Genomic DNA, 21,551 nt, shown 5'->3' with positions numbered 1-21,551 from the left:
GCTGACACCCAGGCTCCCGGGCTGATGCCAATGGGTAATTTGGGGTGATTTACTCACTCTTGGTTCAGAGAATGCCCAGCTGACCCCCTGGGCTGACACAGAGTGCCTGGTGAGGGACGGGCAGCAAGTGGATCTCTTTCAATAAATACAGCCAGCATGGAAAATGAAGACAGTGAGGGGAGCTGGGCATGAGGGGGCACCCGGGTCCCACTCCAAGTCTTCTAGGTAGTGCTTTCCAGATGAACCGCCTTCCAAGTATGCTGCTATTTTGCATGTGTTCATTACGCAATGAATTTTAAGGTAGCATTTTATCTTCAAATTGTATGAAGCATCTGTAATATCTTCACTGAGCTCTACAAAAGGCTCTATCCAAAAGAAAGCAGGATGTGATTTTAAGTGAGATCAAGAGCGGAAATCTGCCTGAGATGCTTAAAAGGCAGAAGAGATGGGATACCATCAACCCGACCCGGTAGACCAGCAAGGGCACAGGAAGGAAGGTCAGTGTTAATCCCATCAGCAACAAAGGGTTTCAGACTGAAATATCTGACAGTGGTCTATGCCTGTCTGGTATTTTTCCCTTAGTCAATAATCATGAGAGGGAGGTAAACTGTACCACTATAATAGCACGACCTTATCTTCTGAGAGGCTCATTACAGTTTGCAAAGCACTTTCATGAGCATTAACTAGCGCCTCTAACTCTACTGTCATGTGCACACTGTGCCTTTTTAATCAATCTTTTTACATTTCATTTTTTCCCCCAAGGCTGTAATAAAATGTGCTTTTCCGGAATATGAGGTGCTTGGCTGAAGTGCCCTTGTCCAGCAAATTTCACACCGTGCTGCATTACCATCTGAATCCAATTGTGATTGTAGCTGCATCAGGATGTGGTTTTCAAACATTTTTTTTTTTTTTAGCAGCAGGACATTTTGAGTGAATTCTTTAAGCAATTTCAACATAAACAATCAATAAGAGGGCATGACTGCTCTGGTTAAAGTGGGTAGGGTCCAAGCCAGCCCCCCACTAGCTACCCCCTCCACGGCCCTCCCAGCCCTCCATCTCAGCCGCAAGTGCCTCAGCTTTCAAACAAGTGGATGAGGATGCAGGAGGGACTGTCAAATACCACCTTCACCACCGTCACTGCTCTGAGTGGCCAGGGCAGAGCCAGGGTGTGTGAGCTACACTCCAGCTCTGCCGTCGAGCTGGACCAGTCTGGAACTCTCTACGCCTAGGGTCCGAATCTGCAAAATGAGTCATTGTGAGGTTCAAGTGAGGGAAGGTGGCAGAGTCCTCTCACAGCGGGACGGGGGGAATCACGCAGTCGCCCCCAGGCCGCACGCGTTAGGGGCCGGTGACCTCACGCCTGAAGAGGCACAGGTGCAGCTCAGGGCTGGGCTGGGATCAGGGCTTCGCGCGGTTCTGGCGGGTTTGTGCTACCAGGAGAGGCGCGGGAAGGGCTGCCTCACCCCGCCCCCGAGCAAGCAGCGCTCTGCGGCGTCAGCGCGTCCCGGAACGGTATCGTTCAACTTCGTGACATCCGTGCCTCATGGCTCTTCAACCACAGCGCGCTGACAGAGTTCTTTACATATCATTTCCCTTTGAAAAGACGGCGTTTAAGAAGTGATGACACTGCAACATGGAAGCGGGAGTTCCCAGGCGGGTGCACGCGCCCCTCGGTGCTGAGACTGCTACGACAGCGCCCGGGGCCCTCACGCGGGGAGGCGCCCTGACTTCAGCCGAAGGCGGCCCTGCTTCAGGAGCAGAGACCAAGCATGTGCACCGTTCTAAGGGTAATGAGCAAAGATCCAGTGTCCCCAGTGTTCTAGAAAGTTCCCACTTGCCCCTCCAGGCCCACCCTCATCTGTCTCCACCCAGCTCCCGGAGGCTCACCTGTAAGGGTCACACAGGGGCTCCATTGCCCTCTGGGCTCCCACAGAGTCACCAGCAGAAGTCACCAGCAGAAGATGGGAGGGAGGGAGGGGAGTAGGGGGGGATATTCTCCAGGCCCCCTCCCTGCAAAGGCTGCAGCTCTCCCGGCAGCTCTCTCCTGCCTCTACACCTCGGGTGACAACGACTCCCCACTGTCCCCAGCCTCCCCCAGGACCAACACCTGCCCACACTTTACAAATAATCCCTTTAGTAACCTCTCAAGTCGCCATCTGCTTGCTGCCAGCTCCACGGGGCGACGCTTTCAGTCATCTCTAGATGACCCCTCTTTCCGGCCCCAAAAATCTCATCTTCACCCCTGCCATGTCAAGCATCCCCGACTGACACGGCTCCTGCTCAGGTCGGCACAAGGCACATTCCCAAGACCAAAGGACTCTTATCCCAGCTTCGTCTCATTGACTCTCCCTGCATCACTGACCATCGCTGATCCCATCCTTCTCCCCCTTTAAGGCGGCCTTCCTGCTTTTCTCTCCCTCGGGATGCTCGGCACCAGGGTCCTCAGGAAGCCACCCTGCTGTTTGCTTCTGTTCCATCCCAACCCCTGCTGACCACCCACCTGCGCCCTCACCCACGAAGGGGCCTCCTGCCGGCCCCGCACCCGGGTGGACGACACCCCCACGGACACCCAGGGTCCACCAAACTCAGTGTGTGGCCAGACAAACTCACCCTCTCTCCCCCAAACCTGCTTCTCCCTTGGGTTCTCCGGATTGGCAGGGGCCGCCCTCCACCCCAGCACCCAAGCCACAACCTCGGCCCCCTCCCTCCCACAACTTCCCGTCCACATCAGCCTGTGCCCAGGGCCTGGGAATCACACTTCCGCAGCAGCTCTAGAATACGCCCCCTTCTCTGACGCCCACTGCCACTGCTGAAACCAGATACTGCAGAGCCTCCGCCAGGCCCCGCACCAGCCTCCTACACAGTCTCTCCGCAAGCACGTGCGGCCAGCGGCCTCCTCCGGGCCTCACGGGATGCTACTCTCTCTGCCAGGCTGCATTCCGCATGCCTCCCCCGTCTTCTCCCTCCTCTCACCTCCAGCCCCACCCACCCTTCAGAACACCAGGCCCACGTGGACGTCAAAGCTCTGCCCAAGCCCTTCCTGACCTGCCCTGCTCTCCCAGGCTGCCTCTGAAGCCCCGTCTCTGAGCTCCCTTAAGATCCCATGTGGCCTCTGCAGGTGCTCATCACACTTACCCCAAAAGGTCCGTGTCATCTGTTTGCCCCGCCCACCAAACTCTGAACAACTTTACTACACAAACTTCCGTTCACTTGACATCACATAGCCCAGCAACCACCGCGCGCCTGGTACCCAAACAGTAGGTGCTCAATCAATGCTTCCGATGAATTAATGAAAGATCTACAGCAGGGGTTCAGAAATATTCCCACTTTTCTCAGCTCCTAACCATACACACACATGCACACACACACACTCCTTTAACTCTGATGAGCTTCTCTGACTTCACTAAGAAAAACGAAGCTCATCTGATACAGAAGCTCTCAACTAAGTTCCCTTTATCTCAAAGTCTCCCGCTCTTTGCTCACCATGCCCTCCTGTCCTAGAGGAGTTCCTGTGGGAGGGATACCGTTCCATTTTCCAACTCCACACTCTTAGCAGTGGGATCTGTGTCTGTGTTTACCCTCTAACTCCCCAAGGGACTTCGCAGAGTCCCCGACATGGAATAACATGCAAGCAAGGCAAGCTGATTTAGGAAAGGGCAGATGAAGAGTTAACCATATGAGCAATCACACATTTGTAGAAATTAGTTCATACACACTCATTTATAATCAGCACAGCGCTAATATTCTAAAGTACCTATTCCAAATTGCCCAAGAACTAATTAAATCTCAGAACACCCCAGAGAGTCAAGTGTTATCAGCCACATTAATAAAAAGCCCAGAACAGTTGTCAGAACAGCAGCCTGATATGGGATTATATTCTGGGGCTCTGCCACTGATTCATGCCACACTGCTAATGCAGCAGTTTAAGAAACTTATTAACCCAAGATAATTCTATCGAACCTGCTCACTATGCATCACTCTCACCTTCCCTCTTCCCCTCAGGCTTTCTCAAGTCTTCCTGTCTCTCTTGCTCCGAGGGAAGGACAGGCGAGCACCTGCTCCGAGCACAGTGTTCCCACAGACAGGAAACTATTAGCATAAGCACACGCAGAGCATGAGGCCGTAAGCCTCCTTGTGACCCTGTCCTCACTGCGCACTCACCACAGTGAACTAGCCAGCATTCCTCAAACACGCCCCCAGCCTTGCGCCTGCAGGCTTTCACAGCAACCATCCTGACGGAAATGCCTAGCCCATCCCCTCCCCCGCCCCCCATGTCAGCCTTAGACATGGAGTTCACGGCCCCTCTCTCCAGGGAGCCCTCCAGGATACACCCGCGGGTGCGTGGTCCTGCCCTGCCCCTCTGCATTGGGTTGGCCCCTCCATCGTCCTGTATCCATTCACCCCTTGGTCCTCCTCCCCAGGCTCAGCTGCTCAAGGGAAGAGACTCATTTTACTCGCTTTGATCTCCAAAGTCTGGCTTAGTGCCCAGTAACAAGCTCAGGAAGGAGGAGAAAAAAGAGAAGAGGATCGGCCGCTGCAGGGATCTCACTCAGCCCTTGGCTTCAGACAGCTCCTCAGCAGCTGGGAAGCACCAGGCACAGCAGTAAGTCCGGCTTTAAAGGCCGCTGGGCCACGGGCCACGGGCCATTCTTTGCAGTACTTCTCAGTACTCGGGTTGTTAATGGTGAGAGAGAGACTCCTTTTCAAAATGGGGGGGTGGGGGGGAAATAATAAGTAGCTGCTACTTGTCTGAAGAGCCATCACTTGGAGCAAAGGCCCCCTGTGTCACAGGCTCCAACCCTCCCATCACGTCCCTCGAGGCGGGATATAGGCAGCCCCCTGAACTGCAGACAGCACAACGCAAAGGGGCTGCAGCACAAGAGGCTGGCCTCCAAGATGCTGGACAAGCTAGCCCTCCTTCCAAAGTCCTGACATAAAGCCCTGCTTGGGTGGGATTTAGTTAGTTCCTCTTCTCCCCCGGCCCCTGCCTCCCACCGTGAAAAAAGGCACTGAGTGCCCTCTGGTTACCTGAGAGTCACAGCAAGTCTGTAGTAGAGAGCACAGGGCCAGCTCCACGCCTGACTTATGTCACGTGTCTCACGTTGGGACACTTAGTCACCAAAGGGACTGGAGGTTTAATTCAGGTGACTCTGGGCCAGGGCAAGGTGGAGAATCAGAGGACCGGCATTCGAAGACGGCTGGATCCACGTGACAAAAGCTGGAGCTCGGAAGTCGAAGGGACCAGGATTCGTGTAATTACTAGCTGGCCTCGGGCAGTTTCCTTTGCCTAGCAGAGCCTGTATCTTCGTCTAAGCGATGAGCTGGCAGCCCTGCCTTAGCACCCAGCAGGAGGATGAGAACAGATGCTCAGCACCCTGACCGCAGCTGGCACAGACGGGCACACGGTAAGAGGAGGCACCATCACCCCTGCGGGGCCCAGCCGGGGCCCACAGGCATCACGCTCCCTCTGACCTGGGTCTAGGATTCTGTGGACCTACAGGAAGCTCTGGACCAGCTCGCCTCTGGAATTATGGAAGCATGTAAACAAACATCTGCCAAACGTAGCAGCCTGAGCCATACCCACAGCTTGCTCACCCAGGGCCCGTCTCTGGGGCCTGTCAGAGCTCCCACGGGCTCAAGGCTGTAGATCTCACACGCTCTTCCTTCCATAAACAACTCTGACAATGGATCCCATTCTCATTTGTCTGAATTTTATTCCAAGTGTCAGGAGCTACTGGAGAGAGAAAGGTCACGTGCAGATGTTTACCTTCAGCAGACGTTTAGCAGGGCTGCCTGCACTAGGGCACCGGGCCGGCCTCAAGCATGAGAAACAGCTAGGGAGCTGGCTTAGAGGGTTGAGGGCAGCCTTCCAAGAAGAAAAAGCTGCCTGCACAAAAGAGCCCATGGGACAAGTGGGGCGGAAAGCAGGCAGAGGTGAGACCCCTCCATGCAGCGGGGGAGGCCATGGGAGGGCTCTCAGCAACAACGTGACGTGTCACCTTGGCACGTGACGTCCTTCTGGGAAGGGCGAGCTCATGGGGAGCAGGTCTAGAAGCGGAGCAGCCAGTCTGCTACGCAAAGAGTCCCTATGAGAGACGAGAAGGCCAGACCCGGGGCAGGGAGGACGCCCGGAGAGGAGACCGACCGAGGGCTCCAGAATCGTGGGGAGGGAGTCAGCAGGCTGACGGGGCCGGCAGGCTGCAGGTCAGCCAGAGGAGGACTCAAGGATGACCCCAGACTCTAGCTCAGATGACTCCACAGCACTGGCAAAGGAGAGGTAACCTCCACAGGCAACCCTCGGATACAGGTGAAAAGAAGGACAGCGGAAACCTGAAACGGGAAGAGCAGGGTAGAAGGAGGAAAGAAGGAAAACAACTGCAGGGTCAAAAGCTGAGTGGAAGCCAGTACAATGGCCAGACAGACAGTCAGCAACACGAACCCGGGACCTCTCCCGCGTCCTGTGACCCACTCCGCACAGAAGCGCAAACGGAAGTGATGAAACATGCTGGGTTTCCCCCATTAGACGCTGCACAGTCCCAGTTTCTGCTCCATGAAGATTCATGCTTTCACTCACAAGATATTTACCGAGCACTGGCTGCGGACAAGTGTAGTTTTTCAGAGGGCAAAGGGAAGCAGGGCATGCCAAGCAAAATGGACAACCCACGAGAAACCAAGAGAGCACAGGGCACTGTGGCCTCTGGATGTTCATTACAGAGTCGTAGGTGGGCACCATGGGACGGGGTAAGAAATCAGGGTACAGGGCGGCAGCTGCCAGGTCATACATAAACAACCTAGCAGGTTCTTGAGGAGCTTGGACTGTCTCTGAGCAGCGGTGGGCACCAGGGCGGGCTGTCTTCAGGGAAGGGATGTGACCGGTTTGCATTTCAGAAAGATGGCTCTAATGGCCAGGAAAGGCATGGTTTCCAAAGCAGAAGGCACATGTCCAGGGGATGCCTAGGACAATCCACTGAAATCTGGGAAGAAAATAGTAGAATTCCTCTTTACTTTTCTTACCTCTTCCTTTTGAAATGTATATCTTACGTATGTTTCATAATGCCTATAACACACGCACATGGCAGTGTATGTATTTGAGCCAAAACGCCTGAGTTCCCATCCCGGGTCCACCGCTTCCTACCGGGTCACACTGAACAGCATGCTTGCCTCAGTTTCCTAGTTTGTGAAATGAGGATAAAAACAGTAACCATCTGGTAGGATTTTTGTGAAGAGAAAATAAATTAATACTTGCAAGACACTCAGAATAGACCCATATCAAGAGCTCCATCGATACTTACTAAATTTTTTAAAATTATTTTTATTTTTATTTTTAAATTTTTGGTCACACCACATGGCATGTGGGATCTTAGTTCCCCGACCAGGGATTGAACCCGCGCCCCCTGCAGTGGAAGTGTGGAGTCTTAACCACTGGACCGCCAGGGAAGTCCTGATTATTAAATTTTAAAAATGCAACTTTGGGCTTCCCTGGTGGCGCAGTGGTTGAGAATCTGCCTGCCAATGCGGGGGACACGGGTTCGAGCCCTGGTCTGGGAAGATCCCACATGCTGCGGAGCAACTGGGCCCGTGAGCCACAACTACTGAGCCTGCGCGTCTAGAGCTTGTGCTCCGCAACAAGAGAGGCCGCGGTAGTGAGAGGCCCGCGCACCGCGATGAAGAGTGGCCCCCGCTTGCCGCAACTAGAGAAAGCCCTCGCACAGAAACTAAGACCCAACACAGCCATAAATAAATAAATAAAATTAAATTAAAAAAAAGAAACCAAGCCTTCTTAGTGCCCCCCCCCAAAAAAAGCAACTTATTAGTAAATAAGTAAATATTTATTGGGGATATATTTGCAGATCACTGATGCACATCGAGCATGGATCAGAGAGGGAGGGCAGACCAGACTTCTTACAAGAGTCCATGTAGGAGGTGATGGAGCCTGACCCACAAGAATGGCAGCAGAGATGCAGAGAAGAATCAGAGGAATATTTAGCAGGAAAAGTCAGCTGACTGTGGCAAGTGGCCGGATGTAACAGGTGAGGGAGAGGTTTCTGGATGAGACACCTGGATGGGGTGGCCAGTCACCAGGACAGAAGAGCAGGGGAACATTTATAAGGAGCCTGTGGGACCCCAGACTGAGACACAGGCCTTGCGCTCAGGACATGGTCGGGGCAAGGAGGACATCTGCAGGTCCCCAGACCACAGCTGTGGGCAAATCCATGGAAATGGTAGGAGCCATGCGGTTGCCACTAGTGACAGCCACCAAACCTTTCCAGTCCTTCCCCACCCTGGGCACGGCAGGGTCACTCTCCCTGGGCCCTTGACATTGGGGGAGATCAGTTCTGGCTAATGAACTGCAGGGGCAGGAATGACAGAGGTCACTTCTGGGCTGACATGAAACCCTCAGGGCTCTCCTCCCCTCCTGCCCGGTGACCAGCTGTGTTCAGGATGCTGACTGCTCTCTCTGCCTGGGTCCCTGGGTGAGCAGAGCCTCCTGAGAGTCTGCAGCAGAACAAGAAGGAAAGCTTGGTTCTGTGTGGCCACCGCGATGGGGGAGGCTGGTTATAAGGGCGTACCCTGGCCCACACCGACAGAACCTGCGACAGTTAAGGGCTAAACAGAAGGGCCCAAGCTCACGAAGCAGGTGGGGCAGGAGGAGCTGGAGAGACAGGAGGAAAGTGGGACGAGAGGGGGGTCACTGAAAGGTGACACTAACTGTCCCAAAGTCCCACATTTCCAAGCATGCTGAGGACCATGTATGCTTGGAGGCCACTGCACTTTGCATTCCCCTGATTAGCACAGAGATAAAACAGGGTTCACAGGCCAGCGAGAGGAAACAGACTTTACCATTCTACATCTTTCCACAGAGAAAAGTGTTCTACTCAGAGACTGACACTGCTCTACCTTTCCACTTGCAAATTTTCAAACCCGACTCACTCAAAACAGTTTTCGATCACAGAAGCTACTTATCAAGTCAGCTGTTTTGCTAACACAAATACAGTAGAAGACACTTGAAATATTGCTGTAAAAAATCCTCATGAAGATTTAGGTGCATCTTAAATAAGATCTTAAAATAAATGCCTTGGGGACTTCCCTGGTGGCGCAGTGGTTAAGAATCCGCCTGCCAATGCAGGGGAGACGGGTTCAAGCCCTGGTCCGGGAAGATCCCACATGCTGCAGAGCAACTAAGCCCGTGCGCCACAACTACTGAGCCTGCGCTCTAGAGCCCTGCGAGCCACAACTACTGAAGCCCGCGCACCTAGAGCCCGTGCTCCGCAACAAGAGAAGCCACCGCAATGAGAAGCCCGCGCACCACAACGAAGAGTAGCCCCCGCTCACCGCAACTAGAGAAAGCCCACGCGCAGCAACGAAGACCCAACGCAGCCAAAAATAAATAAATAAATTTATTTTAAAAATTAATTTTAAAATAAATAAATAAATAATAAATGCCTTGTCTTCTTTAAGGAGGATTTAACAAGAATAAGAGCAAATTTTTGCAACTCTCCTTGCATAAAATGACCCCAGAAATAACAAGCTTAGAAAGGTTCAGAAGTCACTTTTATAAACCTGACATATTGATTTCTGTAGGCTGCAAAATGTTTTTCAAAAACACCAGCTGTTCCACATAATGTCATTGGAAAAAAAAATCTCTTTTCCTGGTTTCTTTTACTATTCAAATGCAGAATAAAATAAATAAATGTTGACTATATATCAAAAATATTATTTTAACCTGCCATGGTTCAGTGTAGGGAAAAAGCTTATTTTGTTTTCTTCTAATTGTTTTAACAAGCGAAAGAGTCAAGGTCAATTCTTTGAAATGTCACTAAACTGCTCTTTACAGAGCATGAATTAAAACAATTACGCAAGAATTTTCCAAATTGTAATATTGTGCTTGGCAAACTAAGGAACATGGAGCAATCATCACAGGGACGTCAGCCACGAGGCAGCTGGGCGTAAGGTCATTTCTGCATATTTTAGAAGCTTCAGCAGTGGCCAGAAAGGGAAAAACACCCAGAGCTTCTACCTTTCCATTTGGTATCTGTTAAATTAAAGTGCACTTAGGTCATCCAGATCAATGGACTACGAGGCCGTTTTCTATACAGCTTAGCACTGGAGGAAGTGATAATCGTGTTAGAAAGGACTGTGCCTGTCTGCCACTGCTGAAGAGACTGCCTAATTAATTACAGAATAGGAAATAAACATCAGGACCATACAGGATGGAACTTTCATTTCCCATGAGGTTAGAGAAAAAGCTGAGAGAGGTATACTGAAATGAACAAAATCAACATCCAGGAAGTAGAAATGAGACTGGTTTTAAGACACAAAGGTGGTAGAGCTGGGCCAGCCACAGGGTAGGAGTGGGGACACATGGGATGGTACCCAGCCCTACCTCCGAGGAGCTGTGTGACTCTGGATAATCATCACTTCTGGACCTCAACTTCCTCAATTATAAAATTATGAAATTGGTTTGAAAAGGGGGTTTTCTGAGCCTATCTTAGAAGGTCACATATCCTTGTGACCCTTGTCAGGGTTGGCGATCAGTCGTTGCAGGGTGACTATAAAGTGGGAATACAAGGGAGACGTCTGTGGTGACGAACAGTCCTGTCTCCCGACTGCCGTGGCGGCTACACAAACCTACACGTGCGATGAATGATGAACGACGCACACAGTACCTCACTGTCAAGGTCCTGAACTTGACATTGTGCTGTAGTTATGTAAGACGTCACCACTGGGGGGAAGAGGGTAAAGGGTACGTGAGACCTTTCTGTACTATCTTTGCAACTTCCTATTATTCCAATAATTGTTTCAAAATATGAAGCTTTATTTTTTAAAGCGTTTCTTAGACTTGGAAGCAGACCCTTATTACTTTCTCAAATTGTACTTATGGAGATCATTCCTTTGCCCATAGTTATTGATCAAATATATATAACTGTCTTACTTCACAACTTTCACAGAAATACAATTTCCAGAAGGATCAAAGATATAGATAAAAAATGAAACCATACAAATAACAGAGGAGTATACAGAAGGTTGTTTATTATTTTGGGGTATAGGTAAGTGTTCTAAGCTATGATAAAAAGGGCAAGAAATTTAAAAGAAATATTTGACAGTAGTGACAATGCTGATATTTAAAACTACAGTAAAATGCAAAAGAAGAAAGAAAGCAATGCTACAAATGAAATTAAAAGACAAATGATAAAACTGGAAAATATTTTCAGAATATATGGTGATCTAAAAGTGTAACAAGTAAAGGGCGTGAGCGAGAAATGCCCCAAATTACACACAAAACAAAAACCCCTAATAACTGCAATGAGAGAGTCCACGAGTGACCAAATAGAGGCAAATTAAAATAATTAAAGAAAATTGTTCACATTAGAGATTAACAGGATAAAGACTGACACAACCCAGGATAAAGAGGGTAAAGGCGGATATGAGGACACAGCCAACGTCGGAAAAATAACTGATAGACACAGTCTACCGGGTAGCTTGACAACATGCGTATGTGTCAAAATGTAAAAGATGCCCTATTTTTTGTTTGTTTGTTTTGTTCAAATAGTTTTATTGTTATTTTATCAACTAAAGTTTTCATATGATTTATTCAGATAAAACTCACATAACATAAAATTAACCATTTTAGAGTGAATAATCCAGGGACATTTAGAACATTCATAATGTTGTGCAACCACCACCTTTATCTAGTTCCAAAACTTTTCTATCATTCAAAATAAAACCTGTACCCATTAAGCAGTTTCTCCCCATTCTCCGCTCTCCTCCAGCCCCTGGTAACCACCAACAGTCTTCTGTCTCTATGGATTTATCTCTTCTGAATATTACATATACATGGAATCATAAAATATGTGACCTAAAAGATGTCCTATTAACCCGAGAATTACATTACTAGGTATTTATACCTAAGATAATAAAGACACAAGTGCAAATATAGTAATAATAAAATAAAAATGCATGCTCGATTGTACACCCGGGTAGTTTTCTGTTTGTTTGTTTGTTTGTTTTTAATCAGGGAGAAAAATTTAAAACAATATTCAGTGTCAGTCAACTGGAGACCAATGAAGGAAAACCTATGGCCCATGCACACAATGAAATGCTGCGTGGCCTTTAAAAATGACAAAAATCTACACTTACTGACTGTTTTCAGTCAGAAAGCAGAGCATCGCAATCAGAAGCACAGACCCTGCAGCCAGAATGTGTGCATTCAGACTCCAACTCCACCCCTTATGGGCTGTGTGATGTTAGCAAACTCCTGAACTTCTCTGTGCCTCAGTTGCCTGGTCTATAAAATGGGAATGATAATAGTGCCTATGATGTTGCCATGATAATGAAATGAGCTATTGATAATAGTTGTAAGATACTGAGAACAGTATCTGCAACATAGAATGTGCTACAAAACAGCTTGTTAAAGAAAAAATATTGACATGAAAAATTTATCTGCTCCATTAGTGAGTGAAAAAAGATCACAGAACATTATATATGACCTCATTTCTGAAAAATGTATATGCACATATATAGAAGTGAGAAAGATCTTTCTTCACTTTTATACACAGCGTAATAGACATTATACCTAGGCAGTGAAATTTTGGATTATTTTTACTTTCTTCTTAGTATTTTTTATATCATTCCAGGTATTAAAAAAGAAAACAAATAATAATGATAATATCCAATTGGTACTCTTGGATACTTTTGGAATCTAAACTGGTATGAGCTTTCTAGGGGGCAATTTGGCTATATGTAATACACTTTCTGGCCCAGTAGTTCTACTTTTAGGAATTTATCCTACAAAAATAACAAATAATAATCCACACATACACATATATACACATACACAAACGCATACATATACATAAGGGAATGTTTATTAGAGCAATATTTATAACAGCAAAAAATATGGAAATAACCTAAATTTCACCGAATGTACCGTGGTTGGCATGAACAACCGACTACTATATGGCGTGGAAAAGTGACGCTGCAGAGCTCCATGAAAGATCCTTTCGGCGAGGGCCGTGAATACCCAGGTGAAGAGTTTGTACTTCCCTGTGAAGCGGCGACACTGCAGAAGTGTGTTTCGGGAAGAAACCCCCGAGGGCAGCACAGCCTGGGGGAACATCCACGGACCGGGCTGAACTTCTCACACGCCCTCCAAGTTAGACCTAGGCCTAAGGCCCGGAGGAAGAAGCAGCCAGAATGTTCGGTGTTGCCAAAGAGGGATATCCCTGATTTCTAACCACAACTGTGCAGAAAGCCCAGGAGTCTCTCAGAGGGGAACGGACAGGACAAGCCAGCCGTGTGAAGGCACAAAACCAAAAGAGACTCTCAACGAGACAGCCCTGAATGAGCAGAGAGACTTGGGTTCTCAGAAGGACTCGGGCCAGTCCAAGCAGAGCTGCCCTGATGGCTAGATCTGGCCCCTCCGGTTAAAACGAGACAACCACTGAGTATTTGTGCGAGAAAAAGAGAGCAGAGGCCGGGGCGGGGTGCGTGTGTGTGCACATGCGACACACTCAGAGGGTGGGGGGCGTGGGTGGAGAGAGGAGGGGAGCAACTGCATGACCAGGGCCGGAGGGAACGAGTCCCCTGGAGATGAGCGCCTCAGGTGCAGGGCCGTGGCCTCCTAACCCTTCCGCCATCGGCCACCTTATTGCTAAAACTCTGTGTATTTGCCGAAAGGACATTAGGCTCTGAAGCAAGATGCTGCTTCCTCCGAAACCACCGTGCTCCTGCCCCGTCTCTCACACGGCGAGCACTCACGCTCTATCTTGGGACGGCTGCCAGCCCGCTGCCTTATCCTGTTTGAATCCGTGTCCATTATTTGCATCAGCCCCTGCAGTCTAGTAAGAGTTCACGTGGTCACCTGAGAGCAGTTCTTTAAAGGAAAGAACAACATTTTGTGTTTTCTACAACTTGCACAGGTGTTGGCAATGAGCCTTGGCCACCAACCTAGATGTTTGATAAATATTAGGTGATGTCTTACCTCAATAATTCACCCAATCTGTGCTAGGATTTTACACACCAAGGGTCTTGCTCTACTGTTGGGAGGTGTTTCTAGGACTTAAGAATTGGGGTTCAGAGTCAGACAGTCTGGTTTCAAAGGCCAGGATCCCTTTCTAGCTAAAGAACCCCGGACAAATTGCTTAACGTCTTAGTGTACGAATGCTCTTATCTATAAAACAGGAAGGACAGCAATAGCACTGTGTCCATATGGCTATGAGCTACAGTAACAGCTAACATTTATGGGGTGCTTTTTTTTTAACTTTTTATTTTATATTGGAGTACAGTCGATTAACAATGTTGTGACAGTTTCATGTTCACAGCAAAGCGACTCAACCACACATATACATGTATCCTTTCTCCCCCAAACTCCCCTCCCATCCAGCCTGACACGTAACATTGAGCAGAGTTCCCTGTGTTACACAGCAGGTCCTTGTTGTATCCATTTTAAATATAGCAGTGCGCACATGTCAGTCTTACGGGGTGCTTTTGAAACGGCAAGTACCGTTTCTAAGCACTGTACAAAGTCCTGTCTCATTGAATCCTCAAAGTAATCATATTAGCTAGTGCTGTTTTTATTCCCATTTTACAGAGGAGGAAAATAAAGCAGAATGAAGTTAGTAAATACTAGAGCTAGGATTCAAACCCAGGTAGCCATAGTCCAAAGCCCAAATCCGTAACCAGAACTGCATGCTTAGCGTGGTACAAAACACAGTAAGAACTTCCTAAATTCTCAGACGTGGTTTGAAAACTTCAAAAATGGTGCAAGAATCAAACAACAACAACAGCACGACAGCAGAGGCCCTCAGCTCACCGGTGCAATCTTGCCGTTTCAGTCCTCCTAGAAAGTCGTCTAGGAGATGTTCCCCGCTCACACTCACATGTCCTTCGGCCTCTTTCAGAAGTTACTTCAGAGCTGAAGCCTTGCTAAGTACTTACCTGGAGGAAGCACCTGGTATTCTTCACGTTCTTCAAGAATGCCTGCCACAATCCAGGCCATCAAGGTCACTCACAGGGGCCTCGAGCATCCCACTGTCTGCTCTCCTGCTCACACGGCCCCACTCGTCCACTGAGACACCCTCCCTCCTTTACTCCAAACGCCACCCAAACTGCGACACCAGGCTCAGTCCGAAATTCCCATCAGAACACTTTCTCAACTCCTGATTTATTATCCTGTAACACTTTGCATTTTAAAAGCCCATCGTCTTACCCCGAACATAAGCTCGAGAGCACAGAGACTGTCTTACCCTCTCTGCAACCCCCCGCAAGCATCTACTCAAGTACCCCCGTGACCTGCGCTCTGTGGGCATCAGCTACCAGATGATACACTCGATTCCAAGATGACGTACAGTAACAGTCAGTAATCATTGCAAAAACGAGCACTTTCCAGATAGGCGAGACGTGTATAAATATGTGCGATTTCCAAGTAACAAGTGAACCAGTGAAAACAGATGTGAGTAGTTACATCCGTGTGAGTTATCAGAAAGTGACGCGGTCGGCCCTCGGGCAGCACTTACCTGCCTCTCCCTCCTCCTCGCCCAGGTTCAGCACGATGATGCAGATATGCTTCCTCAGCTGGCGTGGGTTGGAGAACTTCCGGCAGCACTTGCTGCACTCCAGGCTGCTGGGAGCCAAGCTGCCCCCTCCCTCCGGGGCCCGCGGGCTGTCCCCGCTGGGAATAACGTTGTTTTCCGCCAGTTCCTCTTCGGGGCTGGCCTTCTTCGTGGACCCCTTTGGCCTGCCTCTCTTCCTCTTCATGACCGAAAACTCTATGAAGGAAGAACGAAGGCGCCATGTAGTCACAGGAGGCGACAGTGCAGGGCATGCACTCAATTTCCAAGTGTGGAAACATGTTTGGTTCCACGTTTGGTTAAAAAAGGAAAGTCTGAAGCAGTTCCAGAAATGAACAGCTGCAAACAATCATTAGTGCTAATATCTCTGCACCTCTATGCTATTGTATAATCAATTTTGTAACAATGTGATTTAAGAATATCACTTTATCAGAACCTTTGCACGTGCTTCTTCTGTAAGGTGGGCAGGATGTTTTTGTTTTTGTTTTTGTTTTTGTGTTTGTTTTGGCTGAGCAGCCTGTGGGATCTTAGCTCCCCGACCAGGGATCAAACCTATGGCCCCTGCAGTGGAAGTGTGGAGTCCTAACCACTGGACCGCCAGGGAAGTCCTGGGGAGGATTTTAAGTTGTGACCATCAGCCCCCAGTTCACAAACCAGGCTCCTTATGAACCACCATTTCCACTGAAATCCAGTTCTCAGAAACTTGCTAAGGACTTCTTTGCAAAGCGTTCTCAAAGGCTGCTTGGCTTTTCATGCTCTTAATGAGTTACACAGCTATTCAGACTATTTCAAGGCATCATAATTATTAGATGCAAATTGTTCTGATGAAAAAGAGAAAAAATAATTACAATCTAAAGCCACCAATTATAAGACTAAAGACAATATTTTTCAAGTTTCCTAGAAACGAAATGATTTAAATGTCATGATCAGAGCTGCTTTAGAGTAAGTTTCAAATCATTTTTCATCTTTTATTTCTTCTTAATTAGCATTCATTGTTAAGGCACTTGTCTCCAAGGGAAGGTGGGAATTAAGATGGGTGAGTGGGGTCAGGGGGCATGGCGCCGTTGTGTGAAGGTGGAGTGGTGTGTCTTAGGTGCTGTGACTTGAGGGGTACCCAGAGGAGGCCAAGCAGGGGGCCAGCACAGCCTGGCCGCCGGGCCATACTTTGGAGAGCCACCTGTCTGGCCAAGGCACGGCATGTCAGCAGCCCTCTTTGCATCTGAATATCAGGGCAGAGGAAGGGTCCTAGGTTCTAGCACCATCTTGAGGGAATGTCATCTGCGGAATTATGATCCGTTCAAGGTCCCTCCTGCTCTCCCCAAGGCTACGGTTCTGCCCAGGAAACGTCAGCCACAGTGCCCACTGCTACCACCGTGAGGACTCTTTAAGTGGGTCACTTGTGCTCCCAAATCAGACAGGAAAGCCATGGGGTGGGAGAGGAGGGCAGGAAGGTTCTGGAGCCAAGTCTGCAGGGAAAGAGCAGCGTGACAATGAGGGCTCTGAACAGACAAGGCTGCTCTGACGTGGGGTCCCCAAGAGCTCAGAGGGGTCAGGCACCAGCATGGGGGAGGCGCTGAGAGAGGGGAGCTCCCTGGGGAGCAGAGTTTCCACTGAGCTGCAGTGCCAAGGGCGGCTCCCCCTTGACCTAGAGCTCCGAACCAGGGCCTTCCGGGGCCAGGGCAGCCCAGCCCAACACACAATCACTGCCTTCCCTCTATCTCACCGGGCATGTCAGAGACGAGGATGCGGGTGGTCAGGAACAGGGGAGAAAAAAGTACTAAACAACAAGAGAGCAAACGAAGAGACCAGAACAAATGAGCAAGGGCACAAGCCCCTTGGACCCCTCTGCCCACACTGAGATTTTACCAAGGAGAACGACGGCTGTGTGGACACGAGGCCCAACCGGTGCGGAAGGGGGGCTGGAGGGGGAGGTGAGGAGAGCGAGGTGCAGAGTAAGGACAAACTCTTCACCTTCAAGTCATGAAAACTCTCCTTATTATTCTTTACAGCAGCGACCTACTGAAGCAGCAGGTAATAGAGGACGGAATTCACAAAGAGGCTACAAAACGCCCGCCTCATGTCACATCTGCTGAGCTGCAGAAACATGCTGCTTAACAGTTTGTAGGAGACCGTGGTCCAGCCCAACCCCGATGCCAGACTCCGCACCCCGCCATACAGACAAAGGTCCTCCTCTGAAATGTCCTGAGGATGCAGCTGGGTAGTGAAGAAGGGGCTTTACCCGCAGAGAGGTCTGGCCTCTGCCCTCAGCCACTGGGGGTGACCTCTAGGCCCCTGGAAGGCCCTGCCTGACAGCAGTGCCCACGTGCACCGGGGCTTTAGCCACAGGACTAACGCTGTGATTTGTTTCAGGGGCTCTGCTACAGGTCAGGTCAGTCCTGACCTCTGGATGAACTGGAGAAGAGAGGTATTAGTCTGACCCGCAGGAGAAGCTGGAGACTGGGGGCCAGCCACGTGAGCAGTGTATCATCGAGCCCCAAACATCTCCGGACACCAAAGGCTCGGGTGAGCGTCCCTGGTTGGAAATACTCTTTTGAGTCCCGTCATGTAATGTAGCCAGAAGAAGGCAGCGGCGTCCAGGACATCATGGGTGTAGGAGGGGGACCGAAAGCCCCTTGTCTGGAACCCCCCCGGTCCTGACCTCACCCAGGCATCTCCCCCTTTGGCTCGTTCTGACCTGTACCCTTTTTGTTTAGAACTGTCAGCACAAGTACAGTGCTTTCCTGAGTTCTGTGTCGTTCTAGAAAATTATCCAACCTGAAGGAGTCCTTTGGGTGCCTCAAGCTTGTACCTAGCTGCAGAAGTGTGGGTGGCCCTCAGAACCCCCAAGTTTGTGGCTGGCGTCAGCAATCCTGGGCAGACGCAGAAGTCTTGCAGAAACCGTGCCCTTCACCTCAGGTTCAGATTCGGCGCTCATGGCGGCAGGGTACCCAGCGCCCTCTCCCCGGGGACGCCCAGAGCAGGCGGCAGCCGCGGTGCCCACGGGTGCGACCCCTCTCCCCGCACAGCGGGAGTGCAGCACGGCCGGCCGGACCCGAGAGTCGTGCGTGTGTCTCCCCACAGGCAGGACCCCCTGAAGACTGAGTCCCGTCCCGATGGCTTTTTATCCCACAGCATGTGACCCGGTGTCCCGCCCAGTGGGCACCCCATAAATCGTGGTGATTGCATCCCAACAAGCAGGGTGCAATCTGCTGTCAAGGAAGAAACGTAAAATCAGCCCTGAAAGCTCTGGAAAACCTCTAACACGACGGTGACAAAACTAATCTTACATCTTGCTGCATCCATAATTCAGACCCTCAAGACCTCAAGCTAAAAATGAAATACTCATAAATGAACTTGGAATCATTTAAGCACCGAAAAAGAGTTGCTGCTGTCAACTACCCCCACGGTACAGAAGAGCGGAGAATCCTAGAACTGGGCGAGGAAAATCCTGTCGCCTCTAAATCGACACATTTTAATGGCATCTGAATGGAGGAAATTTCAGTTCCTGTTCCTGCTCCCTAAATTCCTCTCCTCAGGCGTCACTGAACTCTGTGGATTTTGTCCTGAAGACATCTGCCCGTACATCCCCTCCTCTCTGCTCACCTAGACCCCTGCAGGCCATCTCAGAGTCCAGCTTTCTGCTCTGGTCTCTCTCAGCCTCCACCCCTTGTCTCACTGCCACTCACTTGCTCTAGAACTTTCCATTGTTCTTGAGGACTTTGCCCCACGACGCTGAAACCTGGCTTTCCAGGCCCTTTATCACACAGTTCATCCTACACATGTGCACACGCATGCACAAACACACAGAAGCACACACACGCGCACGCGTGCTCGTTCGCTCTCTCTCTCAACCACTCAGGGCAGTGTTCTAGGCCTCCCTAAATATGCAGAGGGAACACCTGCCTCTTTTTTACTTCCCTGTGCTGTTCGCCCTCCTGCACCCCAATCAGAACCCTAACTCCAGGACAGACCCTAACTCCAGGCCCAGCTCACATCTCAGTACCTCCTCTGTGAGGCAGCTCGGCTGCCCCTGGCTGGTCTCGCAGTTGCGTGTAAGGCACACACGTGTGCAAGCTCATCCACACCATTTCCTGACTGTGTTTCTCTCCCTCCACCTTCCATCATACACCCTGAGGTCCCACAGGATCTCGGGCAGAGCTGGAGACATAGTAGATACTTAATACAGAAATACACGTTGATCAGCCGCTTAATAATAGGAAAAGATGCATTTCGAAAACAAGGCATTTCCTAGGTCCCAAGTTTCCAACAGGAAGAAAGGGGCAAGCCACGGTGCATCTCGACCCCGTCCCAAATCCATTACTGGGGACAACTTCCTCACAGGCAGAAAATTATCCTTGTAGATCCAAGGCCCGACCTAGCAAGGGATGGAAAGAATCAGCCCAAGGTTTTTAAATTTAATCAAAAGACGACATGAGCATTATGAAAAAAACCTCAACATTATCAAAAATCTAATAACATAAGCCCTTTATTTGTATATCACTCAAGTTTGTGAGGCACTTTCCCAGCTATTATCACATTTTATCCTCATAAAAACCTTCAGAGATGAATGTAGCAAATCTAACTCCTCAATAGGAAAAGAAACGAAGGACCGACCCAAAGGTTGAAGGGACTTGGCACATTTTCCAGAACCTTCCACTGAGCTGGCAGACCCAGGATCTGGGTTCCTTCTTCGCCGCCCAGATCTTTCTGCTGGGTCTTGTGGCCCTCGGGTCAGTTCTGGACATGGTAGTGGAGCCAAGAGGTGCACTGCAGAGAACAGCAGCTGGGAGTCAGGCAGACCTAAGTTCAAATCCCCGCCAGCCTCAGTTTCTAACATGAAAAATAAACACAAAACTGCCTCTATTTTATAGAGTCACTATTAATAAAAAGCAGTCCATTAAAATGCTGAGCACAGCACTTAGGAGGTGATCGATATATGGCGACTGCTTATTATTATGGCTACAGGCGTGAGTATTCTGACTTGGACTGTCTTTCTGAAGACACTATTACCTTCCCAGTCCGTCCACTGTTAGATCGTGTGATTCCTCGACGTACACCCATTCTTGTTCATTAAGGCACTTTTTCCTTGATTTCTTCATTTTAAAACATCTCACACACCGAGAAAGCCAATATAGAATTAGAGGTGTATAAATTCCACTCTGCCTAAGACCAAGGATAAAGCCAGCCTTCCAACTCCCACTTTGCAGCTCAACCTCCAGTCACACCAACTCGAGAATTTAGGAATATCCTGAACCACCAACACTGCCAGGCCCTGGCACTCAGCCTCCCCGACATGTAGTGCCCAGGAGCCCAGGCAGGAACAGAGAGACGGTGAATGATGTCAGAAACAAGGGACCGTGGGGCTTTTAGGGGCATTTAGGTTTACAGGGACGCAGCACCCCTTTACAGGACAGGCTGCAGCCTGCCCTATAATGCAAGGCTCCAGGGAGGCAGAGGGCACCCCAAGACTGCTCCCTGTGGTTTTAGCAGCAATAACGTGGAAATGCCACATAAATAACAGCAACAATTAATAATCACCAGGCACATACATCTTAGGCACATGCTAAGCCCTTCACATGCATTGCCCCAGCAAATCCCTGAGGATTTCCCATTCTACAGAGGACACTGAGGCTTAAGAAAATTAATCAGGACTTCCCTGGTGGCGCAGTGGTTAAGAATCCACTTGCCAATGCAGGGGACGCGGGTTCGAGCCCTGGTCCAGGAAGATCCCACATGCCGCGGAGCAACTAAGCCCGTGTACCACAACTACTGAGCCTGTGCTCTAGAGCCTGCGAGCCACAACTACTGAGCCCGCACACCTAGAGCCCATGCTCTGCAACAAGAGAAGCCACTGCAATGAGAAGCCCACGCACCGCAACGAAGAGTAGCCCCCGCTCGCTGCAACTAGAGAAAGCCCGCACACAGCAATGAAGACCTAATGCAGCCAAAAATAAATTAATTTTTCTAAAAAAACTGAGAAGA

At 49.6% G+C, this 21,551-nt stretch overlaps 1 protein-coding gene across 9 annotated transcripts in view; it reads right to left on the bottom strand.

Moving 5' to 3' along the window:
• The window catches only part of ZFAT (zinc finger and AT-hook domain containing), a 271,720-nt gene that overhangs the window by 120,288 nt on the left and 129,881 nt on the right, over positions 1 to 21,551 (bottom strand). For all 9 annotated transcript variants that reach the window (XM_059902251.1, XM_059902247.1, XM_059902249.1 and 6 more), the window contains one exon: positions 15,516 to 15,767. In XM_059902251.1, coding sequence (XP_059758234.1) covers positions 15,516 to 15,767 — 252 coding nt within the window. The remainder of the gene's footprint in view (positions 1 to 15,515; positions 15,768 to 21,551) is intronic.

The sequence above is a fragment of the Balaenoptera ricei genome, chromosome 17 (genome assembly GCF_028023285.1).
Source record: "Balaenoptera ricei isolate mBalRic1 chromosome 17, mBalRic1.hap2, whole genome shotgun sequence".
Lineage (NCBI taxonomy): Eukaryota > Metazoa > Chordata > Mammalia > Artiodactyla > Balaenopteridae > Balaenoptera > Balaenoptera ricei.
Note: the sequence above shows the minus strand (reverse complement) of the source record. Positions and strands in the feature narration are given on the sequence as shown.